Source organism: Muntiacus reevesi, chromosome 2, assembly GCF_963930625.1.
Source record: "Muntiacus reevesi chromosome 2, mMunRee1.1, whole genome shotgun sequence".
Classification (NCBI taxonomy): Eukaryota; Metazoa; Chordata; class Mammalia; order Artiodactyla; family Cervidae; genus Muntiacus; species Muntiacus reevesi.
The window spans coordinates 52,052,105-52,077,543 of NC_089250.1; the positions used below are offsets into that span (position 1 = coordinate 52,052,105).

The window sequence follows — 25,439 nt, forward strand, 5'->3', positions numbered from 1 at the left end:
TCCTAGAACTTAACACTGTGATAATTTATTTGGCATAATTGTTCTGCAGTTTGTAGGCTGTCTGCTCAGTGGCTCTATGGTGGGGTTAAGGGTAGTATAGTCACTTTAACAATATTCATTCCTCCAATCTGAGAATGTGGTGTATCTTTTCTTATGTGAAGAACCAGAGATCAAATTGCTAGCATTCATTGGATCATAGAGAAAGCAAGGAAATTCCAGAAAAACATCTACTTCTGTTTCATTGACTAGGCTAAAGCCATTGACGGTGTGGATCACAACAAACTGTGGGAAATTCTCAAAGGGATGGGAATACCATAACACCTTAACTGTTCTCTGAGAAACCTGTATGTGTCTCCAGAAGCAACAGTTAGAACCGAACATGGAACAACAGACTGGTTCCAAATTGGGAAAGGAGTACGTTAAGGCTGTATATTGTCACCCTGCTTATTTAACTTGTATGCAGAGTACACCACGTGAAATGCTGGGCTGGATGAATCACAAGCTGGAATCAAGATTGTTGGGAGAAATATCAACAACCTCAGATATGCAGAGAATAGCACTCTAATGGCAGAAAGTGAAGAGGAAATAAAGGGCCTCTTGATAAGGGTGAAAGGGGAGAGTGAAAAAGCTGACTTGAAACTCTAAATTCAAAAAACTAAGATCATGACATCTGGTCCCATCACTTCATGGCAAACACAATGGGAGAAAAGTAGAAGCAGTGATAGATTTTATTTTCTTGGGCTCCAAAGTCACCATGGATGGTGACAGCAACCATGAAATTAAAATATGCTCCTTGGAAGAATGATATTTTAAAAAATTAAGGATATTAAAAACAGCATATTAAAAACCAAAAGCATAAGTATAGTCAAAGTTGTGACTTTTCCAGTAGTCATGCACAGATGTGAGAGTTGGACCATAGAGAAGGCTGAGCACTGAAGAACTGATGTTTTGATGTGTGGTGCTGGAGAAGACTCTTGAGAGTCCTTTGGACTGCAAGGAGATCAAAGTAGTCAATCCTAAAGGAAATCAACTCTGAATATTCAATAAAATGACTGATGCTGAAGTTGAAACACTAGTCCTAGATCCTGATGCTGGTAAAGATTGAAGGCAAAAGAAGAAGGGGGCAGTAGAAGATGAGATAGTTAGCATCACCAACTCAATGGACATGAATTTGAGCAAACTCTGGGAGATAGTGAAGGACAGGGGAGCTTGGCATGCTGCAGTCCATGGGTTTGCAAAGAATTGGACACAAATTAGCAACTCAATGACATGTGCCTTCTTCGGTTTCTTTCAACAGCATCTTATAGTTTTCAGAGTACATGTCTTTTATCTACTTAGGAATGTTGATTTTTAGGTATTGTATTTTTTCTGATGTGATGGTAAGTGGGATTTTTTCTTTCATTTTTCTTTCTGATCTTTTGTTGTTGTATAGAAATGTAACAGATTTCTATGTATTAGTTTTATATCCTGCAACTTTACCAAATTCATTGATGAGTTCTATTAGTTTTCTGGTGGCATCTTTTTGTTTGTTTGTTTGTTGCATTTTTTTCACTTTAATGAAGAGAATTTATTACAGTGAGTTCATTAAAGAGTTATTGAAGGATAAAATGCAAACAAAACAAAGCAGTAATATGTCAATCATGAGTGAGGAAAGAAGCTAGTACACCAAGGGCCTGAGGAGTATAAAGGGAACAGCCAAGCATTTAGGGCAAAGAGAATTTTACTAACCAGTATTGAGTCAGATGAGTATTGAGTAAGATGAACAGAAGACAGAAAATAGAGCAGTGATCTCATCCCAAAAGCAAAGTATACAAGTGTGGGTTTGGATCAGAAACAATATTTTAGTAGGCTAAGCTCTATAGTGAGGAAAGACTATATGTGAGGAATCCTAGGTATTGACTCCTAGGTATTTTATACTTAGCTAATATGTAGCTATTATAGGTGAAGTTGCTAGCTTAATTTCTTTTTTGGATTCAATGTCACTAGTATGTAGGAAAAAAACCTGATTTTTGTGTGGTGACTTTGTATCTCAAAACTTTGCCAAATTTACTTATTAGATTTACCAGTTTTTAATGTTGGAGTCTTTAGAATTGCTACATGGAAATCATGTCACACACAAACAAAATCATTTCACTTCTTTCCAATTTGAATAACTTTTATACATATTACTTACTAATTGCTTTTCTCTGAACTTCCAGTATTGTGTTGACTAGAAGTGGCAAAAGTGGGCATGTCTTGTTCCCGATTTTGGAAAAGCTTTCAGAATTTCATCATCGATGAGGCTGTTAATGTGGGGTTTTATATACAACTTCATTTATTGGGCAATTTTCCATCTATTTCTAGTTTATTGATTTCTTATCATGAAAAATGTTAACTTTTGTTAGGTGCTTTTTCTGCATTAATTTTTTTTCTCTTTATTCTGTTAAAGTGGTAAAATACATGGTTTGATTTTCATATTGTTGTTTAGTTGCCAGGTCATGCCCGATTCTTTGTGACCCCATGGACTGCAGCACACCAGTGCATGTATTTTCATGTGTTGAACCATTTTTATATTTTAGCAATATATCCCAGTTTGTTCTGGTGCATAATTCTTTTAATATGTTATTGAACTGGGTTTTCTAACATTTTATTGAGGATTGCTGCATCAACAGTCATGTGAGTTATTGGTCTGTGTCCATTCTTCTATCAATAGAGATTTAGATCACTTCCATGTCTTGGCTATTGTGGATAGTGCTATGAACACTGGAGCGCATATATCCTTTTGGATCATGTTTTTCTGCAGATTTATGCCCAGAAGTGGATCGTATGATAGCTCTATTTTTAGTTTTTCAAGAAACTTTCATGCTATTCTCCACAGTGGCTGTACCAATTTACATTCCCACCAGCAGTATAGGAGGGTTCCCTTCTCTCCACACCCTCTTCAGCACTTATTGTTCATGGATTTTTTTATGATAGCCATTCTAACTGGTATGAGATGATATCTCATTGTAGTTTTGATTTGCATTTCTCTAACATTTAAGCAATGTTGAGCAGCTTTTTATGTGCTTTTTGGTTGTCTGTATGTCTTCCTTGGAGAAATGTCTATTTAGATTTTTTCCCCATTTTCTGTTTGGGATGTTTGTTTGTTTTGGTTACTTAGCTGCATGACCTGCCTGTAAATTTTGGATTCTAATCCTTTGTTAGTCACATTATGTGCAATTATTTTCTCCCAAAATATGGTTATCTTTTCATTTTGTTTATTGTTTCTTTGCTGCACAAAAGCTTTTGAGGGTAATTATGTCTCATTTGTTTATCTTTGTTTTTACTTCTTGGAGATGGATGGAAAAAGATAACTGCTGCTTTTAATTCAAGGAATGTTTTGTCTTTGTTTTGCTGTGTTTTATTGTGTCTTGTATTAAATTTATGTCTTTAAACTAGTTTACTTTTGTTTATGGTATTAGAAAATGTTCTAATTTCATTTTTTTCACATGTAGCTATCCTGTTTTCCCTGCACCATTTACTGAAGAGACTGTCTATCCTCCATTGTACAGTCTTAGTACATATATGCAATGGATCATTACTCATCCATTAAAAAGAATGAAATAATGCCATTTGAAGCAAAATGAGTGGCCCAAGAAATTGTCATACTGAGTGAAGTGAGTCAGAGAGAGAAAGGGAAATATAAGATAACACTAATATGTGGGATAAAATATGAGACAAATGAACTTATTTACAAAACATAAACCTTGTGTTTCTTTCAGACTTAGAGAATAAATTTATGGTTATGAGGCCAGAAGGGTTTGGGAGAGGGATAGATAGGGAGCTTGGAACTGACATATACAGACTGTTGTGTCTAAAATGGATAACTAATGAAGAACTACTATATAGCACATGAAAGTCTGCCCAATATTATGTAGCAGCCTAAATGAGAAAAGAATTTGAAAAAGAGAGATATTGGTCTGTATTTTCTTGTTATGCCTTTATGTCACTGTGATATCTGGATCATGCCAATAGAACTCTGAAAGAATTGACAAGTCCTCCCACCTCTTAAGACTTTTTTGAAGAGGAATACTGTTAGTTTTCTTTAAAAATTTGGAAGCATTCACTAGTGAAAACAAGTAATTTGGGGCCTTCTTTGTTGGGAGGTTTTTTATTATTAATTGAATCTGATTGCTAGTTACAGGTCTGCCGGGAGCCAACACACGAGACCCTACCCCTAAAAGGGCCATAGGGGAGAAAACCTGACAGGCAAGGCGGATCAGGTTTTCAGGGGTTTTTCGAAAAGGCCAGCCCATGAGATCCCACCCATGACAAGGTCACGAGGAGAAAGCCTGACAGGCAAGGCAGATCAGGTTTTCAGGGATTTCGGAAAGCTGCCTCTGGCTCTCACCTTAAAGATGATATCTGTCTTTCTGATGCCTGCCTAAATGGACTACTCCCTAATTTCTCTGACACAGGCAGGAAGGCCTTTCCCGATCTCTTCCCAAATAAGAATCAATTTAGAATTTTAATCAATAAGTTTCCCAGGTGGTGGTATTTTATGAAATTATTTAGGGTGAAAGGAGTGTTTTAATTTAAACTCCTTTGCTGGTAGTTTGTTAGCCAAATGCCTTTATGCCCTTGGTACTAATATGCATGATTGCTTATAATATCCTAATCATAAAATAGCATAAAGAACCTGATTATATAAAAGCCCTAATAGATATAGAGCCCTTTTAACGGGTAAAGGGGTCCTATTAGAAAACATAAGAAAATTATTCTATAGGTGGTTATTGGGTTGTGATTTGCTTGCTATGTTTTGCTTGCTGTGTTTTGCTTGCTGTATTTTTGCCTTTAATGTGCTAAGGTTGTGTTATAAAAACCATTGTTAATATAGTTAAAGATCTAGGAAAATAAGAACTTAGCCCTAGTGTGGTAACAATGAGATGGTTGTTAATTGTCAGCCAGGAGTACTAGGCAGAAGCTGCCTCACTGAAGCCGCAGAGTCTGTATGGGGTAAACTTCTTAGATAAACACAACTGACAACTTTTGCAGAAAGATTAATTTTTGTATTAACAAGAATATAATTCTACTCTGTACTACCTCCCTATGACCCTGTTACCTTTCAGTTAAGGTCATCATAAAAACAGAAAATAGGTTTACAATCACCTGACCTGTAAAAGTGTTGATAGGCCCCAAGGCCAGAAGATAATGTACAAGACCCTCATAAACAAAGAAGTATGCAGAAAACACCCTGGTTTCGTGAAGGACAAGCTGACGTAATGTTAAACTATCTTTACCTTAGAAATGTACTAACTTAGGGTATAAAAGCTATGGTAAAAAATAAAGCATTGCCAGACTCTTCCAGACTCTCTGCACCCCCGTCTGGTCATTCTCTCTCTCTCTCTCTCTCTCTCTCTCTCTCTCTCTCTCTCTCTCTCTCTCTTTCTCTCTCTCCCCCTCACAGACTTGGCCCTATCAAGGCTAGTCTCACGTCTCTCTCTCTCTCGCCGACGCCGTTCATCCTGAGGGTACCCCCTGGATCCTGCCGAGGCTGGACCCTGGCACAGGTCTACTCTAATTTTTTATTTCTTCATAATTCAGCTTCAGTATTATGTCCTTACAAGAATTTGTCCAATTTATCTGTTATCCAATTTTTTTGGTGTTTAATCATTCATAGAACTGTTTTAAAATCCCTTTTATTTCTTTGACATTATTAGTATGCCTTTCATTTCTGATTTTAGTTATTTGGGTTACCACTCTCTTGTTTTTTTCCCTTAGACAATCTAGCTAAATTTGCTTAATTCTGTTGAACTTTTTGAAGAATGCCTCTTGGCTTTGTTATTTTCTCTGCTATACTATTCACATTTTACTTTTCTCTTCAATAATATCAGCTATTTTCTTTCATTTGCAAACTTTCGGTTTGGGGTTTACTTTTCTCTTCTTTCTCTAGTTTCTTGCAGTGTAAAGTTCTTCAATGTCTGCATGTTCAGCCATAAATTTCCCATTAGGGCTGCTTTCTGTGCATCTCATATGTATTCATAGTATGTGTTTATGTTTTCATTTGTCTTCAAGTGTTTTCTAATTTCCATTGTGATGTTTCTTCCTTGACATGTTGATTTTTGAAGAGCATGTTGTTTGATTTCTATGTAACTGTGACTCTTTTATTTCCTCTTCTGTCATTGATCTAGTTTAATTTTACAGTTTGAAGAGCATTTCTTTCAATTTCAATAAGTTGCCTTGTCATTCTTTGTGTGTGACAATGACACATTTACAGATTTTTTGTTATGGCAACTGGTTTATGTAGCTGTAGACACAAAATAGCCCCCTGACATAGGAGGAACATCAAAATTGCTGAGTGCTAGGATGTGAAGCTCACTTCCTCCCACAAATACATCAAAAACACAACTACATGTGGGATGATTCTCACAGAATGTCCACTGAATGCTGGCAGAAGATCTCAGACATCTGGAAGGGCAATAAAATCTCTTTGTATCTGGGTGAGACGAAAGAAAAGAGAAGAAAAAAAGAAAGAAAGGAATCAGGATGGGACCTGTACATTTGGGAGGGAGCTATGAAAGAGGAAAGTTTCCTGTAACCTGGGAAGTACTCCCAGTGGCAAGGAGATCAGCTGGGATATGGGGAACCTCAGAGCCTTGAAGGAGAGTGTAGCAACCAGTTTGCAGCAGCTGGAACATTGAGAGATACGCACAGATGGTCAGTGCAACTGCCCTACGCTTCCCAGCCTGCTTGTCTGCTGGTAAGGGCAGGGGCAGGGTTTGAAGGTCACTCCCACTTTGGAGCAGTTGTTTTGCCACTGTCATCCTGGGCTCCAGGTGGAGTCATGAGCTGCTTCTACTCCCATCGAGTGCTCTGGGGGCAGGCGTGAGCCACCACTGTCATGAAGAGCTCCAAACTGGGTATCAGACACCACATGGGCACACCCCCATAAGGGAATAATGGCCAGCTCATGTTGAAAAAGAGGTGACGGGCATATGTACTAAAAACAGCCCTTGCACCAGAAATATTAAACCCACACAATCTACACGTGGATGCTGCCATGTATAAACAGCCCTCCAAGACCACAGGAGATAATTGCTTTTCCTAAACTTCCAGAATAAGAGAAATATAAGTAAAATGAAGAAGCAGAGGAACCATGCCCAGTTAAAAGATCAAGAAAATTCACCTGAGAAAGAAAATGAAATAGACCTCTTTAGTCTAATAGACAATAATTTCCAAAAGGAGATAATGAAAATGCTGAAGGAAATAAGAGAGAACCCAAATAAACAAAACAAGAAGGAAAAAGGAGACGTAAGACTGTATTACACAAGCATAAGAAAAAACAAGGAAACCTATGAGCAGTTAAATTTGAACAAATCCAACAACCTAAAAGAAATGGAAGTTTCTAGAAAAATGCAGTCCACAAGCTGTATGTTGTGGCCAAAGAGAGATAGAGAGACAGGTATACCTATGCATGAAATAGAAACAGACTCACGGACATAGAGAATGGAGTTTCAGTTGTCAAGGTGGATGGGGTAAGGGTTAGGTAAGCTATTATATACGGAAAGGATAAAAAAACAAGATCCGACTGTACAGCGCAGAGAAGCATATTCAGTATCACGTGATAAAAATAATGGAAGAGAATATATTAAAAATCTATGTGTATAACTGAGTCACTTTCTATACCGCAAAATTAACACAGCATTGTAAATAGATATACTTCAATTAAAGCAAGTTATAGATCAAGTAAACAAAATATAGACCACTAAAGAGATCTATGTCCTAATACTCATCAGTGACTGTTTTACTTTACATGGCAAAAAAATTTTGTAAAAGTGATTACGAATCTTGCTATGGGAAGAATATCCTTGATTATCAATGTAAGCCTAATATAATCTTATAAGGAGGAGGCAGGAAAGCCGAAGTTAGAGGACAGGTGACAATGGAAGCACAACTGGAGTCCTAACAAGATAGAAACCTTGAGAAGAAGGATGTAGACAGTCTCAATAATTTGGAGAGGCAATGATCAGAGCCTCTAGATGAAATGTAGCCCAGCTGACTCCTTGGTTTTAGTTCAGTAATGCTATTTTTGGTCCCTTCATATCCAGAATCATAAGATAATAAAACTGTCATTTTTAGTCACTAAATTTTCTATAATCTATTATAGCTGCTTTAGTCATATAATATGACTGTGTCATTGGAAAAAATCCCAGGGAGTTGAAACAAAGCTTTACTTTCTTCATAAACTAAGTGTTCATTGTGTGTTGGGAGCTCTGAACATCACTGTCACTCAAGTATCCAGGTTGTTGGAGCCAATTCTATCATGAGTATGTAGATTGCTGGGGAGGAGAGAAGTTGGCTCATAAAGGTACTTGCCGTTTAATGAATAACATACAAAATACAGGCATCACTTCTCACAACTCAGTGATCTAAGAGGTCACGTGGTCCCACCTAATGCAAAGGACAGAAGTGCAGCACTCCCTGAGGACACACAGTGGACACCCAGGAATACTGGGTGGATCATGACACTTCCAGAGAGGGCTCAAGGACTCAGTCCCAGTCTCTGCCACATCATTGACCTCTGTGCCTCAGCTCCTCACTTGTGTTAGTGTCTCACATTACAGACTCATTGTGCAAGCTACATGCAATGTACATGCCGTGTGCTGAGTTTAAGGCCCATTCAAGGTGCATTCAGACAATGAACGCTGTTGTTGATAAACACTTGAGAAAACCTACAGGATCACATGAGGATGAATAAATAACTGCTTTGTGTTTTCCTCCAGGAGCGGCAGGTGAGGGGGAGCTGCAGGTGATTCAGCCTGAGAGGTCTGTGTCAGTTGCAGCAGGAGAGACGGTCACTCTGCGCTGCACTGTGACCTCCCTGAGACCCGTGGGGCCCACGAAGTGGTTCAGAGGAACTGGGCCAGGCCGGGAGTTCATCTACAGTCAAAAAGAAGCCCCCTTCCCCAGAGTTACAAATGTTTCAGATGCCACAAAGAGAAACAACATGGACTTTTCCATCCGCATCAGTAATATCACCCCAGCAGACACTGGTGTCTACTACTGTGTGAAGTTCCAGAGAGGACTTGGTGATGTGGAGTTTAAGTCTGGACCAGGCACTCATCTCACTGTGAGTGGTGAGTATGGCCTGGGTGTCCTTCATCCCCTGGTCTCTGACAAGTCAACAAGAAAGCCCTTCACTCTTTGAACAAAAAAAGGAATCTGGTACAACAGTGACCAGGACATGATCTGATTTTACTCCTTTCTACAAATCAGAGTATTTGAGGCCATGACGGTTGTGCTATTTGCTCAAGGTCCCTCAGCTGGTCAACACGGGAAAAGTCTGGATCCCCCATCTACCTGGCTCCACAGTCCTTGTCCTTTCCATCACATTCAATCCATTGATTCCAGGGATAAGGGAAATGAAAGTCTGAGTGACTTGCTCCTTGACAGGCCAGGCCTCACTTCTTACCTCTGGAGAGTGCACCCTCAGCGTGGCTGAGTCTTCTCTTTATTCAGCACTTATTGAGCACCTACTGTGTGCCAGGCCCTGCTCTGGATGCTGTGGAAACAGCAGTGAGCAAAGCAGACAAAGGCTCTTCTCCCTTGAAGCTTATGTCCTCTTCCCTTCTGAAGAGGAGAAATCCATCCAGGGCAGGGAGGAGAGATGTGTTTCTTTATTTTCTATTCAGACTATCACACTGAAAAGAGATTCTAAGAGACACAGTTTCAGTGTTTATTCTGATGGCCCTGATTGGAGACTATGCTGAGAGGTTGGGTGTTTCCAGAGGATCTGTTAAAAAAATCCTTCTGTCATTCACGGATTGACTCACATAATCACTGAAGTCTCCCAGCATCTCAGAATGTCCCTTCTCAGGGAAGCAATTCTCCATGTGGGTGAGTTAGGAGCTGGAGCAGCCCTATTGAGGCAGAAAAAGTGTTTATTTAGATTTTTCTGACAAATACCCTGAATCCTGGACTCTCAGAACAGGATGGATCTCTGGACACCATCCTCCCAAACCCCCATGTACAGATGGTGGCCAAGGCCAGGAGATGACAGGGGTCCAGACCACAGTCACATAGACAATGAGAGGATCCATTAAGAACCCAAACTGATTCCAAGCCAGTCTCTTTCCTGCACCAGCACTGGAACTCCTTTCATGGAAGAGACTTGCACACACAAGATGCAGCATAAAAGTTCCTTGGGTTAACCATGGAACAGGCTCTTTTCATTGCTTTCCCCAGGGTTCAGAAGGCCCCTCACATTCAGACCCTGAGCCTGAGATAACTGGAAAACTCTTCCTACTTTCAGCTGCACGATCCAAAAACTCTCATTCCATGTCAGCACCTAGAGTTGCCCTGTTTTTCTTTTTTTTTTCTATGTGAGAGTATTTATTCTTTTTTTTTTATTATTAGTTGGAGGCTAATTACTTTACAATATTGTAGTGGTTTTTGTCATACATTGACATGAATCAGCCATGGATTTACATGCACTCAGCATATGGCAACACCATCATTCATCTTACAGTCTTTTGTTGATGGACACTAAGTTGTTCCTAACCTTGGGCTACTGAAACAGTGCTGAAGGGATAACATTTCCATGTGTCAGTCTCCTCAGAGGAGAAATATCCACTGGAAATGGCATTGCTAGTTTAGACAGCATGAGGATTTTAATTTGTGTGACAGTATTGCCAAATTTCCCTTCTAGTCATGGTAGCAAATGAATCTCCCCAAACCTCTAGACATCAGCAGGGCAGGTGGCTTTATCATGATTTCTCAGATATTACTAAACTTCCCAGGTGGTGGGTCCCCTGCTCAGTCTCAATACAGCTAGTAAGTGGCTCCCCCACCTCTCAGATCTGCTGGCTTCCAGGGCTGTTCATCCTCTTCCTCAGGCTGCCTGCCAGATGATTCCCTGGATGAGAAAGGAGGGAGGGGAGGGGAGGAGCAGCCTGTCAGATGGTGAATCCTCCTTAGGCATTTGCTCATTATAAACAGTGTTCAGAAGGAAAGGTTGTCTGTTTTCCATTTTACAGACGAGGACCCTGAGGTTCAGACAGGGGACTTGATTTGTGAATAGCTAGAGGAGCCAAGATTGAACCCTAAACACTCACAGTGTCATAGCTCTGCTCTCTGCACAACCCACTGTGTTTGTCAACGTATGGAGAAAGCTCCAACCCCATCCTCTTAAAAGTTTGTTTTGTCCTCTCCTTTAGAAATAAACACTTTAAAAAGTCCTGTAAGGGAGGCAAGTCCAGTTTTACAACCCAGATGAGATAGATCATTCAGTGTTGTGTGATGTGCTGAAATGTTCCTCAATGACAGGGATCAACACTCTTAAAAACCGTGCTCGCTTCGGCAGCACATACACTAGCATTCTTAAAAGCATCAGGAGGTTTTCTCCCCATTGTTGTGATGTTGCCCCTTCACTAGGCCTCCTGTGGAGCAGGTCTGGGAAGGGTGGTGTGGACAGAGTCCAGAGGGGCCAGTGTGACCCCAGCAGCACCGGGCATGCCCATTCCTGGTTCTGCAGACTGAGGATGAGGAGGGGGAGGTGTTTCCTAGAGGGAGTGGGGCCCCGTGTGAGCAAGGGTTCCTAGTCTAGACTTAGGTGTCAGGAGTCCATGTCTTCCCTTGTGGCTTCAGGGTCCCCAGGCCTGGGCCCTCAGAGGCCTCTCCTCCCTGTAGTCTTTTGAAGTCAAGAATCTGAGGGAAAAGGGGAGGGTGGTGGTCAGGCTGGGGGCTCCTGAAGTTGGGCACTTGCTCTGCTAATGAACTTGAAGCACAGTTCAGGTTCACTTTCATGGAAAGTGAAAGTGAAAGTCACTCAGTTGTGTCCAACTCTTTGCGACCCCATGGACTATAACAGTTCATGGAATTCTCCAGGCCGGAATGCTGGAGTGGGTAGCCTTCCCCTCTCCAGGTGATCTTTTCAACCCAGGGATCAATCCCAGGTCTCCCGCGTTGCAGGTGGATTCTTTACCAGCGGAGCCACAAGGGAAACATGGAGGTGACAGGAAACACTGGGACACAGTGGAGAGTGAGAGGAGACAGTCTCTTCATTTCTCTCAGCATCACTTTTCTCTTCGTACAATAGCGGTCCTCATGGTCTCCTTTCAGGAGAATTAGAAGTGTTTGAGGTACTCTGTCTAAATCACCAGCACAGAGTAGGTTCTCCTAATTCAGGTGTTATTTCAAAGCTGAGACCCAGCTCCCTGAGCTTGTCCCCATTCCTCACCTGTAGAAAAAGGATAATCACACATTTGCAGGGTGTCCTGAGGGTACAATGACCTGTAACAGCACCACCCCTCAGAGGGCGATGGTGCTGTCCATCCCAGGAGGGCAGTGGGATCCTGGGAACGTCTCAGTTTCCCTATCTGTGAAATAGTTGTAATTACATTAACTTTCAAGAATCTGTGATGACTGGAGAGGGTCTAGAAAGCCCTGGGCTCAGGGCACTGTGGTTGAGAGCCTGGGCCATACCCCTGCCTGGGCCCCCATCCCGGCTCTGCCCTGTCCTGGCTTTGGGACTTCTGACAAGTCCTTCCCAACACTGCATCAGTGTCCTCGTCCCTCAGTGACAGCCCCATCTTAACAGAGTAGCTGCAGGGATTGAATGAGGGACGCATGTCAAGTGATTAGAGCAGAGCCTGGCATGTCTTCCACCAACATGAGCTCTGATGTGCCAAAGCCAGAGGATGTTCTATGGGCCACTTTCCCTCTAAGACTAAGTACAACTAGGGTTGGTGTGGGACTAGGTACCTTTCAACTTCAACCATTCATGGCATCACCCGGGAGCTGGTGAGAAGATCCCCAGACCCTGGCTCTACCCTAGAACCTCTGATTTAAGTGCACAGACATGGTCTGGGCAGCTGAGTGTCTTAACTCCTGCGGAGGACGCTGGTGTCCAGCCAGGGCACAGGAGCCCAGAGCTACATGTTCTCTGGGGTCACAGAGGGAGAGAGCTGCAGTTTTTCCCTGATAGACGTGGACTCTCTGGTGCCTGGGTCGAAAGAACAGCTCTCACAGGGGTCGGTGCTTCAGAATAGACTGTGATATTGACAGATCTTAGGAGGCCCAAGAAAATCATCCCAAGTGGAGTGGTAGAAATAAATCCCACCTCCAACCAAGCTCTCCTGATCTGAGAGGGTATTCTTCCCCACTCAGGCCACCCTGTGCAGACATGAGCTTCATCACTGGGGAAACCTTCCCAACTTTAAACACAGGTGTCTAAACAGGTGCTAGAATCTCTACAAACACTCCCTGCTCAGCCAGGAGCCCTCCTGCCTCAAACGCCAGAGAGGCTCTGATGAAATCTGTCCTCCTTCCTTTCAACTTGCTTACAGATTCTGTAATGATCTGATCTACAGGAAAAGTACCTGTGGTCTCTTGTGTGTTTTGAAAGCCAATTTCCCAAACTTACCTCTTGAGGGGATTATGTATTTTTTAGGGGTCAGATTCATAATTTGGTGTTCCTACTATTTCTTTTCATGTTGATATTTGGAAGGCAGCTGTATGGAGCAAGACTTGAGACTCTCCTTAGTGCTTCTATTGTGCTTTTGTTTTGCTTTCTCTTGCCAAAAATGTAGTTTCAGAACTGGAATGATCAGATCGTAGGATAATAATCACAGGTGTTACTAATTAAGCACCTACTGTGTGTCAGGCTCTTTATGTTACATACATCCTCACTCATCTTACAGATGGTGCTTGTATCCACTTTGTCCAGAAACAGTGAGGCTCCAGGATAAAGAACAGCGACACTAAAATCAGTATGTCCTGTGCAGTGAGGTGAGCTCTGACCTTACCTGCTGGGTGCCCCAGGCCAGCTGCATCCTTCCTGAGCCTCATCCTATGTATAGGGCCACTCTCAGTTCCCCCCCTCAGGGTTGGTGGGAAGATTAGAGAGCCAAGGGTGGTCAAGAGTTGAGCCCATCTTTAAGCTCTGAACAACTCTGGACAAGTGGTATCTAATCACAGTACTTTAAGGGGCATCCATGATGCTGGTGTGTGTTGGATTTGACATATTAAGGTAACTCCTAACTATGTCCTCAAATGTTTGAGTTTTAGGAAGCAAGTTAAGTGTTTAGAAATGAAAATATTTGTTACATTTGCTGTCTGACAACTTATACACGGGATGTTGTGTAATAATGAACAATTTAGAGACACCCTACAGCACCCATCAACAGAGAGAAACCACCCTCATATTTGGTTTGCTGATTTGTGTATCTACAGATTTAATAACAGCTAAAAAATTAACCAGACTTCCCTGGTTGCTCAGACAGTAAAGAATTTGCCTGTAATGCAGGAGACCGGGGTTCGATCCCTGGGTCAGGAAGATCCCCTGCAAAGGAAATGGCTACCTACTCCAGTATTCTGGCCTGGAGAATTCCATGGACAGAGGAGCCAGGCAGGCTACAGTCCATGGGGTCATAAAGAATCAACTGAGACATAAAGAAACAGCTGAGCAGCTAACACACACACACATATATAAGAAATTAATCACCACTGGTTTCTCAGCACTCAGTAATCTTTCTTTTCAACCCAGTACTAATTCAAGAGAAAAACCCAGACTCAGAAAAAATGCCTTTTTGCACCATTCCTTTGAAATTCAGGGATTCATACATCGGTCCTACTGGAATATTCATGAAAAGAAAGACAATTGTGAAGGAAATTCATAAATTCCTGAGAGGACAGTTCTGCATATAAATACATTCTGGGTTAAACAGAGGTCTGTGTTTCTTTACTTTTGTGAAGCACCTGACATTTTTCTCCCAGAAAAAATGCTTCCAGTGCCTGATTTAACCCTCACTGCAACCGTGAATTTAAAAATAATATATTTGCAATTTCTTAACATTGTCACAAGCTGTTTGTAGTGATGATAATCAAAATTATGTTCTTCATTTATAAATGTTTCTTTTGTAGCCAAGCCCTCTCCACCTATGGTATCCGGCCCTACAGTGAGGGCTACACCTGAGCAGACAGTGAGCTTCACCTGCACATCCCACGGCTTCTCCCCCAGAAACATCTCCCTGAAATGGTTCAAAAATGGCAATGAGCTCTCAGCCTCCCAGACCAGCGTGGACCCACAGAAAGACAACGCTTCCTATAGCATCAACAGCACAACCAAGGTGCTGCTGGCCCCAGGGGACGTTCACTCCCAGGTCATCTGTGAGGTGGCCCACGTCACCCTGCAGGGGGGCCCTCCTCTCCGTGGGACTGCCAACTTGTCCGAGACCATCCGAGGTAGATGTCCCTTCTGTCAGCCCTAGCCCACACCTGTCCCCAAGACCCCAGCCTGCTCCTCCTCCTTGCCTTTTGCTTCAGGCCTTGAATTGCCTGAAATCTACTTCCTGACAGTCCTGTCCAATCTAGCCCTTCTAGAAAGGGCTCCTAGAAGAGTTGGTAACTCCATTTTAATGAAAGTGCCAGATGTACAACTACCATGTGCCAAGCACTGTGATAAGTAGTTTTCTTTATCAATGAAAGTGAAAGTGAAGTCTCTCAGTCATGTCCGACTCTTTGAGACCCCATGGACTGTAGGCTACCAGGCTCCTCCGTCCATGGAATTTTCCCGGCAAGAGTACTGGAGTGGGTTGCCATTTCCTTCTCCAGGGGATCTTCCCAATCCAGGGATCAAACCCAGATCTCCCGCATTGCAACCAGACACTTTACCATCTGAGTATCTCCAATTACTGAGCAACTATGCTAAGCCCAGGACCCTATGTATTTGGTGATTTCATTTATTTTGCTGCAGTCTTACATTCCAACTGCATGCCAGAGGCTGAGCTTGTTGATTTCACACATTATAAACCTAATAGGAGGTCCCTGTCCTTGAGTAGTATACTTTCACTGTGTTCAATGACTTCATTCACATGCAAATAGACCCTCAGTGTTTGAGCACCTACTGCGTGCCTGGCTCTGGGTGACTCCCTGGCTGTGCTGAGCTGTTATCCATCTCCTCCCCTATGATCTGTGTGTTCCATAAGGTCAGAACTTCTTCCTGTGCTGTTTCAGTTCCACCCACCCTGGAGATTACCGGATACCCCCCAGCGGGGAACCAGGTGAACGTCACCTGTCAGGTGAACAAGTTCTACCCCCAGCGCCTACAGCTGACCTGGTTGGAGAACGGAATCGTGTTCCGAACAGAACGGGCCTCGACCCTCGTAGAGAACAAGGATGGGACCTTTAACCATACAAGCTGGCTCCTGGTAAACTCCTCTGCCCACAGGGAGGCTGTGGTGCACACCTGCCAGGTGGAGCATGATGGGCAGCCGGCGGTCTCCAAAAGCCATATCCTGGAGGTCTCTGCTCCCCAGAAGGACCAGGACACAGGTCAAACCCCTGGTGAGGTCACCACTGCAACTGACCCAGCTGTTTATCTTTTTTTTTTTTTACTATTGAAGGTAGTAATTCATTCATTTAAAAGAACAATCTAGAAGTCAATAGATATAAAATAGAACTTTAAAGTGAGTTCCCACCTCCAAGAGTGACCACTGGTAAGAAAAAATGTGTCACTTTTAGTCCAGATGACTGGGCTAAGATAATCAAGGTGAATCTGAGTCTCTGAGGACAGGGACCACCAGCCTATATAATAAATATGTGCTAATTAGAGACAGGTTCCCCCCTCAGCTGGGGCTTGTCCCAAGGACAGTCCCCCTTCCTATAAATAAAACATCTTGTAGGCTCTCATGTAACATCAAGAGAGGGTCAAATCAGGTTTAGGAACCGTTACTCCAGAAGAACTATCAGAGGCCCACATATCTTCCAACATACTCTATGGTGTTGTCCTTATCTGCTGGGTCAATACTGGGTCACCGAGTGTCCATGTCCCTGTCTGCTGGAAGAATAAAGAGAGCAAGGGGAGAATAAACAACTTCCCTTAAACAATAGATACAGAACAGTTTCATAATAATGTTCACTTTGACTTAGTCCTGTGTGCACAACCAGTCAATGGCATCCACAATAGTGTGGTTATCTGGTTAAGTATATTGACTTTTACAAAAGTCATACAAGTGCACACTGAATATAATCAATTCTAATTGACTAACACCGTTTCAAATGGAGCATAAAATCAAATTTTCCAAAATACTATTATTGTTTTCTGTGCACCAAAATTATTTTTAATTTATTTGCAACTTCTTGTCAAAATTTTCCCATGAAACCATCTGGCCTTGAGAATCTTCTGAAAATTAATTTGAATCAAACATATAAGAGTATTCAGATTATTCATTTCACATTGAATGAGCTGAGGTAGTGGGTTTTTTTTTTTTTTTTTTTTTTTTTTTAGGTATTTGTTCCATCATCTCTGAGTTGTCAAATGTCTTTCTGTACAGCTGTTCATGACATTTCTTTATTATGCTTTTGTCTGCAGTATCTGTAGTGACAGCCTTGGTTTCATCCTAATACTGGAAATGTATCATTCCTCCTTTTTTATTTGTCAGTTGTACTGGAAAATTTTCAATGTTATTGGTCTTTTTAAAAGAACACCCTCCTTTCAGTGATTTTTCTCTATTGCTTCTCTGTTTCTGATTTCATTGGTTTTTCTTTCTTTATTTATTATTTCCTTCCTTCTACTTGCGTTGGGTTTATTTTGCTCCTCCTTTTCTCATTTCTTGAGGCAGGAATTTAGGTAATTGGTTTAGACTTTTTCTTTCTTCTAGTGCCACACCTGAGTCTCCTCTTGAGGTGTGGAGTTAGGAGAACAGACCTGGATGACTGACTACTGCGTTCTTCCTCCAGATCTCAGATCCCTAGGCACTCTGCCTCCTCTCCCACCTCAGAGTCCTCCTATGCTTGTCTCTCGTGCTCTTTCTAGGGTTCAAGTTGTACTTAACAGGGAGCATAGGAGAGAAAAGCCCATGCCATTTTGTCTGCAGTGGCTTGGACATGCTTTTAGTCTTCAATCTCCTAATGGGCTCAACCAGGGCTGCTGTAGGGGCCTGACTCAGCATGCCTGCTAGTGTGTTTTTGGGGCATCTAGGTTGTCAGGCTGAAGAGAAGTGTAAGATGTTGATGTGACTTTCCTACTGGGACCCAGAACCTACCCTGGGCATCTGAGGGCTCAACCACTGCCATGCTGGGTCCAGTCAGCCTGGTGTGAGGATGGACATCTTATTGTTTGTTTTTATGGTATTGGGGTGTTTTACAATATATTCCTACCCTAATGACTTCTCTTCCTGCAATATAGAAAAATCCAATACAGTAATGGAGTTTTTGGCTGGTTGGCTCGTTGGTTTTGAAAGAGGGAAAAAAGTTCTGAGTCCTCTAATTCTTTGGTTCTCTTTTATCTTTCAGGAACCAATGTCTGAAATCCCTTCTCCCTACCTTTTTCTTTTTCTCTCAATTGCCAAATAGCACTTCTTTTCTCTTTTTGCCTTTTCTACCCAGAGGGTATGCATTTTAAATCATGCCTGTCCATAGAGTCAAATCTGTCTTCCTTGAATTATGTTCCTATAGTCACTGTGAGTAATTAATATGTTTAGTGATTTAATACAAGATAAATATATTATCATATAGTTGTAGAGGTCAGACATTATAATGGGTGACTAGGCTGTGTTCTTTCTGAAGATTCTAGAGGAGAATCCATTTCCTTGCCTTTTCCAGCTTCCAAGGGTGCTCACACCCCTTGGTAAAGGGCTCCACATTACTGTGACCTCTGCTTCTGATTACATCTGCTTCTCCAAATGACCTGCCTCCATCTTTTACTTATAAGAATCTTCACAACTACATTGGCTCTGCCTGGAAAATCTAATTTAATGTGCCCATCTCAAGATCCTTAACAAATCACTACTGCTAATCCTTCTTGACATGTAAGGTAACATATGCACAGAACCTGGGGATTTTGTGCCAATCCTTTAAAATCAGGCTTACCTTGAATCCCTTTCCTATAGTCTGTGCTCTTAGGAAATTTTCCCAATATTTTCAAAGTTTAGATATATTTAATATTAATGATGATAATTCCAAATAACTCTAGGCACCTGTTCTAGCTGCCTTGCCTGTTTCTCCTGCATTTTCCTGATGACTTGCCAAGGATAGAATCACAGTCTAATGAGAGATTGTGCATGAGGATTTGCTGAATTTTTCTTGTCTCACAGTTATTTTCAATCCTGGCATTTTCTCTTCAAATAATAGGACCCTTGCAGCCTGAGAAAAGAGAGAGGGAAAATGAGGGGATTCTGTACCCTAATTTCTGCCTTGAGCCTTAGCTCAGGTTGCAGGTCAAAGCCATCAGCATGTTGATGGGCTTCAGCTTCAGATGGAGTAAGTGGAGGCCCCTGGGAATGGCTCCTGTGTGGTGTATCTAATCACTCCTCTTGTCCCCTGATTTCCAGGTCCAGAGCTGTCTTCTCTTTGGGCAGTTGTCTTCCTAGTCCCCAAGGTGCTGCTGCTGCTCACTGTATCTGTCATCTTTGTCCACAGGAAGTGTTGAGCCTGACTGTGAGTTATGGATGAGGGAGGGCAGGACAAAATCTAGAAGACACGCGGTCATTAGGGGGGCCACCCACAGGCCACACAGGGGCAGGGCTCTCACGGAGTTAAGAGAAGGAGGCACACCTCCCTCAGTACCCTCAGGAGTATCATGTTTCCCTCTAAGAGGTGCCCAGCTCCCAGGAGACGGTGAGGTCCTGGGGGAGGTGGACTGGATCATGGATTTCCAAGGGTTTCTCCTGGTGTTTCTGTGGAGTGGGTAGGCAGTGTGCACTGAATGAGGAGCAGCTGAGTGCGTGGCTCGCTTGGAGACCATTTCTAGATCACTGAACTCAGGGGCTCTGTAGAGCAACAGGTATCCACACTTAAGGTAATATTGATTAGTCCCAGATCAGCTCCTCTGATAGCTGCTCCAACTATGACTTCTGTGTGACAGAGTGGAAGGCCTGGGGAGGGAGCATGAGGACCTGGGGAGGAGGCTGAGGGGTCAGAGTCAGGGGCTGTTCATCCCTTGAGGACTGGTAACCCAGGAGGAGAATACCTGGGCATGTGGGAGGCATGCAGAGAACTTTTCCTGAATGATGAGCAGATAATTAAGTATGAAAATGTTTCCCACAGCTCCTTCCTTCCTCCCTGCTAGGTGCCACCGTCAGCCTCTACTGTCTCCTTCCCTCACTGAGGACACAGCCCACAAGAAGGACCCAGCTGAAAGCTTCCACAACTCTGCTCCAAAAGTCTTCTGTCCATGGAGATCTGTCTGCCCACATGTTCATGAAACCCCCAGAGCTGAATCTTCATATGTGATCCTGAACAGAGATCATGGGAAGTAGCTCTGGAGACTGATTCACAACATCTCCCTGGGATGTAAGAATTTAGTTCAGCTCAGTCGCTCAGTCGTGTCCAACTCTTTGCGACCCCATGACCCACAGCACACCAGGCCTCCCTGTCCATCACCAACTCCCAGAGTCCACCAAAACCCATGTCCATTGAGTCGGTGATGCCATCCAACCATCTCATCCTCTGTCATCCCCTTCTTCTCCTGCCCTCAATCTTTCCCAGCATCAGGGTCTTTTCAAATGAGCCAGCTCTTCGCATCAAGTGGCCAAAGTATTGGAGTTTCAGCTTCAGCATCAGTCCTACCAGTGAACACCCAGGACTGATCTCCTTTAGGATGGACTAGGATCTCCTTGAGTCCAACTAATACAGATCATCCATCACCTTGGATTGAGCCATGGACTATACACTAATACCCTGTGGAGAAGAGTTATTCTGTCTTCTGAATTCTTGCCTTCATTTAACTCCCTACCATTGAAGTGCCTGTCTAGTTTTAAACCAAGTGCCATCTTGGTTTGAAGAAAAATTTTTCTCCTTCTCTATTTGTCTAGATAGCCTACTTCTCAAACCCAGAAATTAGTGTCTCATCCTCTTTCTGCAATGGAAAGAGTAGTTTTCCATTGACTTGAATATTTCACAATCCTTATGAACTGCTCATGGAAAATATGCTGTGTCCAGAAGCTTTGAATTCATCCTTGATTTCTCTTTCTTTTATGCTATTGTTGTTGTTCAATCATTCAATATATCTGACTCTTTCCAAACCCATAGACTACAGCATTGCAGGTGTCCCTGTCCTTCACTGTCTCCCAGAGTTTGCTCAAACTCATGTCCATTGATTTGATGATGCCACCCAACTCATCCTCTGTCACCCCCTTCTCCTGCTCCCGTAAACTCTTCCAGCATCAGGGTCTTTTCCAATGAGTCAGCTCCCCCCATTAGGTAGTCAAAGTTTTGGAGCTTTAGCAACAGCACAGTCCTTCCAATTAATAATTAGGGTTGATTTAGGAATGACTGGTTTGATCTCTTTGCTGTTCAAGGGACTCTCAAGAGTCTTCTCCAGCACCACAGATCAAAAGCATCAATTCTTTGGCACTAAGCCTTCTTTACGATCCAGCTCTCACATTGGTACATGGCTACTGGAAAAGTCATAGGTTTGACTAGTAGGATCTTTGTTGGAAAAGAGACGTCTCTGCTTCTTAATATGCTGTCAGGTTGGTTATAGCTTATCTTTCAAGGAGCAAGAATCTTTTAATTTCCTGATTGCAGTCTCTGTCCACATTGAATTTGGAGCCCAAGAAAATAAAGTCTGTCACTGTTTCCATTTTTATCGCCATCTATTTGCCATGCAATGATGTGACCAGATGCCATGATCTTCGTTTTTTGAGTGTTGAGTTTTAAGTCAGATCTTTCACTTTCCTCTTTCACTTTCATCAAGAGGCTCCTTAGTTCCTCTTCACTTTCTGCCATTAGGTTGGTGTCATCTACATATCTGAGGTTGTTGAAATTTCTTCCAGCTGTCTTGTTCCAGCTAGTGCTTCATCCATTTCACATGATTTTTCTCTGCATATAAGTTAAATAAGCAAGGTGACAATATACAACCTTGATGTACTCCTTTCCCAATTTGGAACCAGTCCATTGTTCCATGTCCGGTTCTAACTGTTGCTTCTTGACCCGCATACAGATTTCTCAGGAGGTAGGTAATATGGTCTGGTATTTACATCTCATTAAGAATTTGCCACAGTTTATAACTCATATTCAATTCTGTCTTCAAAACAGTAAAGTCCAGTGGTGAGATAGTAAACCTTTAACAACTGATTCTTTTTTTTTAATTAATTTATTTATTTTAATTGGAGGCTGATTACTTTACAATATTGTAGTGTTTTTTGCCACACATTGACATGAATCAGCCATGGGTGTACATGTGTTCCCCATCCTGAACCCCCCTCCCACCTCCCTCCCCATCCCATCCATCAGGGTCATCCCAGTGCACCAGCCCTGAGCACCTGTCTCAGGCATCAAACCTGGACTAGTGGTCTATTTCACACATGGTAATATACATGTTTCAATGCTATTCTCTCAAATCATCCCACCCAACAACTGACTCTTAAAAAAAAAAAAAAGGAAACCTTGATTGGTAGTACATGCCAATTCTTTCTGTAACTACCCCCAATGTGGTCAATTTTAGGTTAGCATCAGTTTAATAACTTGCTTGAAAAATTCCTCAGAATACAAATATCAAGTCTCATGAGCCAGTCCAAGCCTGTTCCAGCACACCACTGGACTCTTTCCATAATGTTCACATTCTCATCCCCACCACCACTCCCTCGTCTCAGCCACCATCATCTCTTCCTGTACCATTGCTATGATCTCTAACTGGCTTTCCTGTTTCAGGCACAGTGAATTTGGGGGAATGTCAGTCAAATCCTACCACTCCTCTGCTCCCCACCCCCACACATATGCACCTCTCTCTCTCTTCTTTCCAACCTCTGCTCAAATGTCACTTTATCCAAGGCACCTTTCATACACTACCCTGTATAAAATGTTAGTTCCTCTCTTACCCTGGCATTCCATGAGCTCTTAACCTGGTTACTTTGTTTCCTAAGGACTTATTGTCTTGATGGTCTGTACACAAGTTGGAAAAGAATTTCTAAACACACAGAATATTTCAGAAAGGAGTGAGTTAACTAAGAATAAAGATCAGAGATAATGAGGACACTGGAAGCAAAGGGCCAACTTCCTATCAGACCACAGAGAGATAACTGTTAAACAGTGGGCCAGCTCAAGGGAGAGCCATGCTTCCCGTGGGTTAGTAGTCAACTTTTAACAGCCTCAGGAAAAATAAAATTCCTGCTGAAAGGGTGGCAGTAAGTGATTGGTTAGGATAGGTATTTTTACCTAATGTGGGGTCAGGGAGAAGGCCAGTTTAGATCAGGAGTGGGGATGGGAGTCATGGTAAAGGATGGAAAGAGGGTCAATCGGTTCTGGAGGTGACTTTTGTGCTGGGTTCCGCATCTGTGGCATTGGAACAAGGCCTCCCACCTGCAATACTGGTATATGGCTCCCTACATATTACCACCTGACATACCAAGTATATGCAGTCCTCACTGTGCATGGTAGAAAAGGACCATAAAAATTACTGAATAAACTGGCAGTGAACTCAGTAATCAATAGGAAATATAATGTTCATTCTATGATGCTTTAAATTTGTTTTCAAAACATTATAAACTGTCAGCTCCTACTACTTGTACTTTGATAAATTAGAAACATTGAGAATTTAAGGAATTTATTAATATTTCTTTGTAAAAACACATAAAAAAATACTTGCACCCTACTTACATTCTTCTTGTATAATTTACAACATTGTTGCTGTTGTTCAGTTGCTATTTGTGTCCAACTCTTTTCTACGGTGAACTGCAGCATGCCAGACTTTCCTGTCCTTCACTATCTTCTGGAGTTTGCTTAAATTCATGTCCACTGAGTTAGTGATGCCATCAAACCATCTCAGTCTTTGTCACCCCTTTCTCATCCTGCCTTCAATCTTTCCCAGCATCAGGGTTTTCAGCATCAGGGTCTCTTTCAATGAGTCGGTTCTTCCCATCAGGTGGCCAAAGTATTGGAGATTTAGCTGCAGCATCAGTCTATCCAGTCAATATTCAGGATTTATTTCCTTTAGGATTGACTGGTTTAATCTCCTTGCTGTCCAAGGGACTCTCAAGAGTCTTCTCCAACACCACAGTTTGAAAGCATCAATTCTTTGGGGCTCAGCCTTCTTAATGGTCCAACTCTCACATCCATACATGATTACTGGAAAAACCATAGCTTTGACTATACGGCCTTTGTAGGCAAAGTGATGTCTCTGCTTTTTAATACACTGTTTGGGTTTGTCATTGAAGGAATGTTACATGGCTCAAAATAGCCTGGAGTTAAAACTCCCCTCCAGGTTCTCCCCACCATGCTATGTAAAACAAAGAACTCTCTCACCCAAAGGAAAAAAAAATGGACATTAAGGTTGATTATGCCCAGCTCCCAGCCAGTCCAGCCTCTGGCCGATCTCCAGAATTCCTTGCCCCAGTCATTTAAGAGACAACTATTTCGAACAACCTTGGAGAAGAACAGGCCCCCTTAAGACAGTAGTTTTCCACATATATGCCTGTATATACTTACTCTTTTCTTGGGTTAGTGCAGCAGCTCACTGATCTGACTGCTGCCCTTTCTCGCCTCATTAAAGGTGATCTGTTCCTGTAAAGTGCCAGTCTTGTTCTTTTTCCGAAACTTGCCTTCTGTAACTCCCTTACCCTACATTTTTTGGTGCTGAAACCCCAGGAGGTTGAGGTTCCTTGTCATTCTCCATGGCCAACTCTTCAGAGTGTGAAAGCCTGCCGAGCTCACTTTCCCTCCTGAGCTTTCAAGAACTCCTCAAGAGGACGCCCTGTGCCTTCCTGAGCGGTACAAGTCCTGTGGAAGGGCTTTATTGGTTTTCCACGTAACCCGAGGAATATTGGCCTCTCTTTCTCTTCCTCTTTTCTCTACACTTTCTTTTCCGCGAGACCAACCAACTCCAGGACAGAGGCCTTTTGCCCTTCAACCTCCCTTCACCCACCGGGAATTCTCATCTGACCCAGCAGCCCAGGTAAGCTCGGACAATACTCTAGGGCGCCATAGACTATCATCCTTTCCGGGTTCCCAGGGAACCCTCCGGCCAAAAGGCCCTTTAGGGAGGTACTTGGGGGATGCCCCTCCCTCCTTCAGAGTCTCTCTCTCTCTTTGCCCAGTCAAAAGATTAGGTGACGACCTTTTCTCTTGACCGGACAGTCGCTAGCCATTTGCTATGGGGTCAAGCCAATCCGTACCACAGGACTCTCCCTTGGCCTGTGTAAAATGAAACCTCAAACCTCTACTCATGACCAATCTCAAGGTTCATAAACTCAAGTCACTTTGCACTCAAATTTGGCCTCAATACAAACTGGATAACCAAAACCGCTGGCCTGAGTTTGGGACTTTCCATTTCAACATTTTATCAGATCTCACTAACTTCCTCAAACGGAATAGCAAGTGGTCAGAGGTCCCCTATAGTCAAGCCTTCTGGGACCTTAGAAGCCGTCCTTCTCTCTGCAAGGACTGTTCTACCTATCAAATTCTCCTCTGCTCTCTCTCCCCCTCCATTACAAAAGAATCCAAATCTAAAGCCCCTAAAAGGGCTCTTAAACCCTCAGCCCCCA

The 25,439-nt window shown here is 42.6% G+C and overlaps 1 protein-coding gene across 3 annotated transcripts in view; it reads left to right on the top strand.

Moving 5' to 3' along the window:
* The window catches only part of LOC136159402 (tyrosine-protein phosphatase non-receptor type substrate 1-like), a 69,605-nt gene extending 45,386 nt beyond the window's left edge, over positions 1 to 24,219 (top strand). For 2 of the 3 annotated variants that reach the window (XM_065921579.1, XM_065921580.1), the window contains exons 2-6: positions 8,742 to 9,095; positions 14,881 to 15,201; positions 15,973 to 16,302; positions 19,290 to 19,395; positions 20,027 to 24,219. In XM_065921579.1, the coding sequence (XP_065777651.1) occupies positions 8,742 to 9,095; positions 14,881 to 15,201; positions 15,973 to 16,302; positions 19,290 to 19,387 (1,103 nt within the window). In that variant the 3' untranslated portion in view covers positions 19,388 to 19,395; positions 20,027 to 24,219. The remainder of the gene's footprint in view (positions 1 to 8,741; positions 9,096 to 14,880; positions 15,202 to 15,972; positions 16,303 to 19,289; positions 19,396 to 20,026) is intronic. The other variant, XM_065921581.1, reaches the window with a different exon arrangement.
* The last annotated feature ends 1,220 nt before the right edge of the window (positions 24,220 to 25,439 follow it).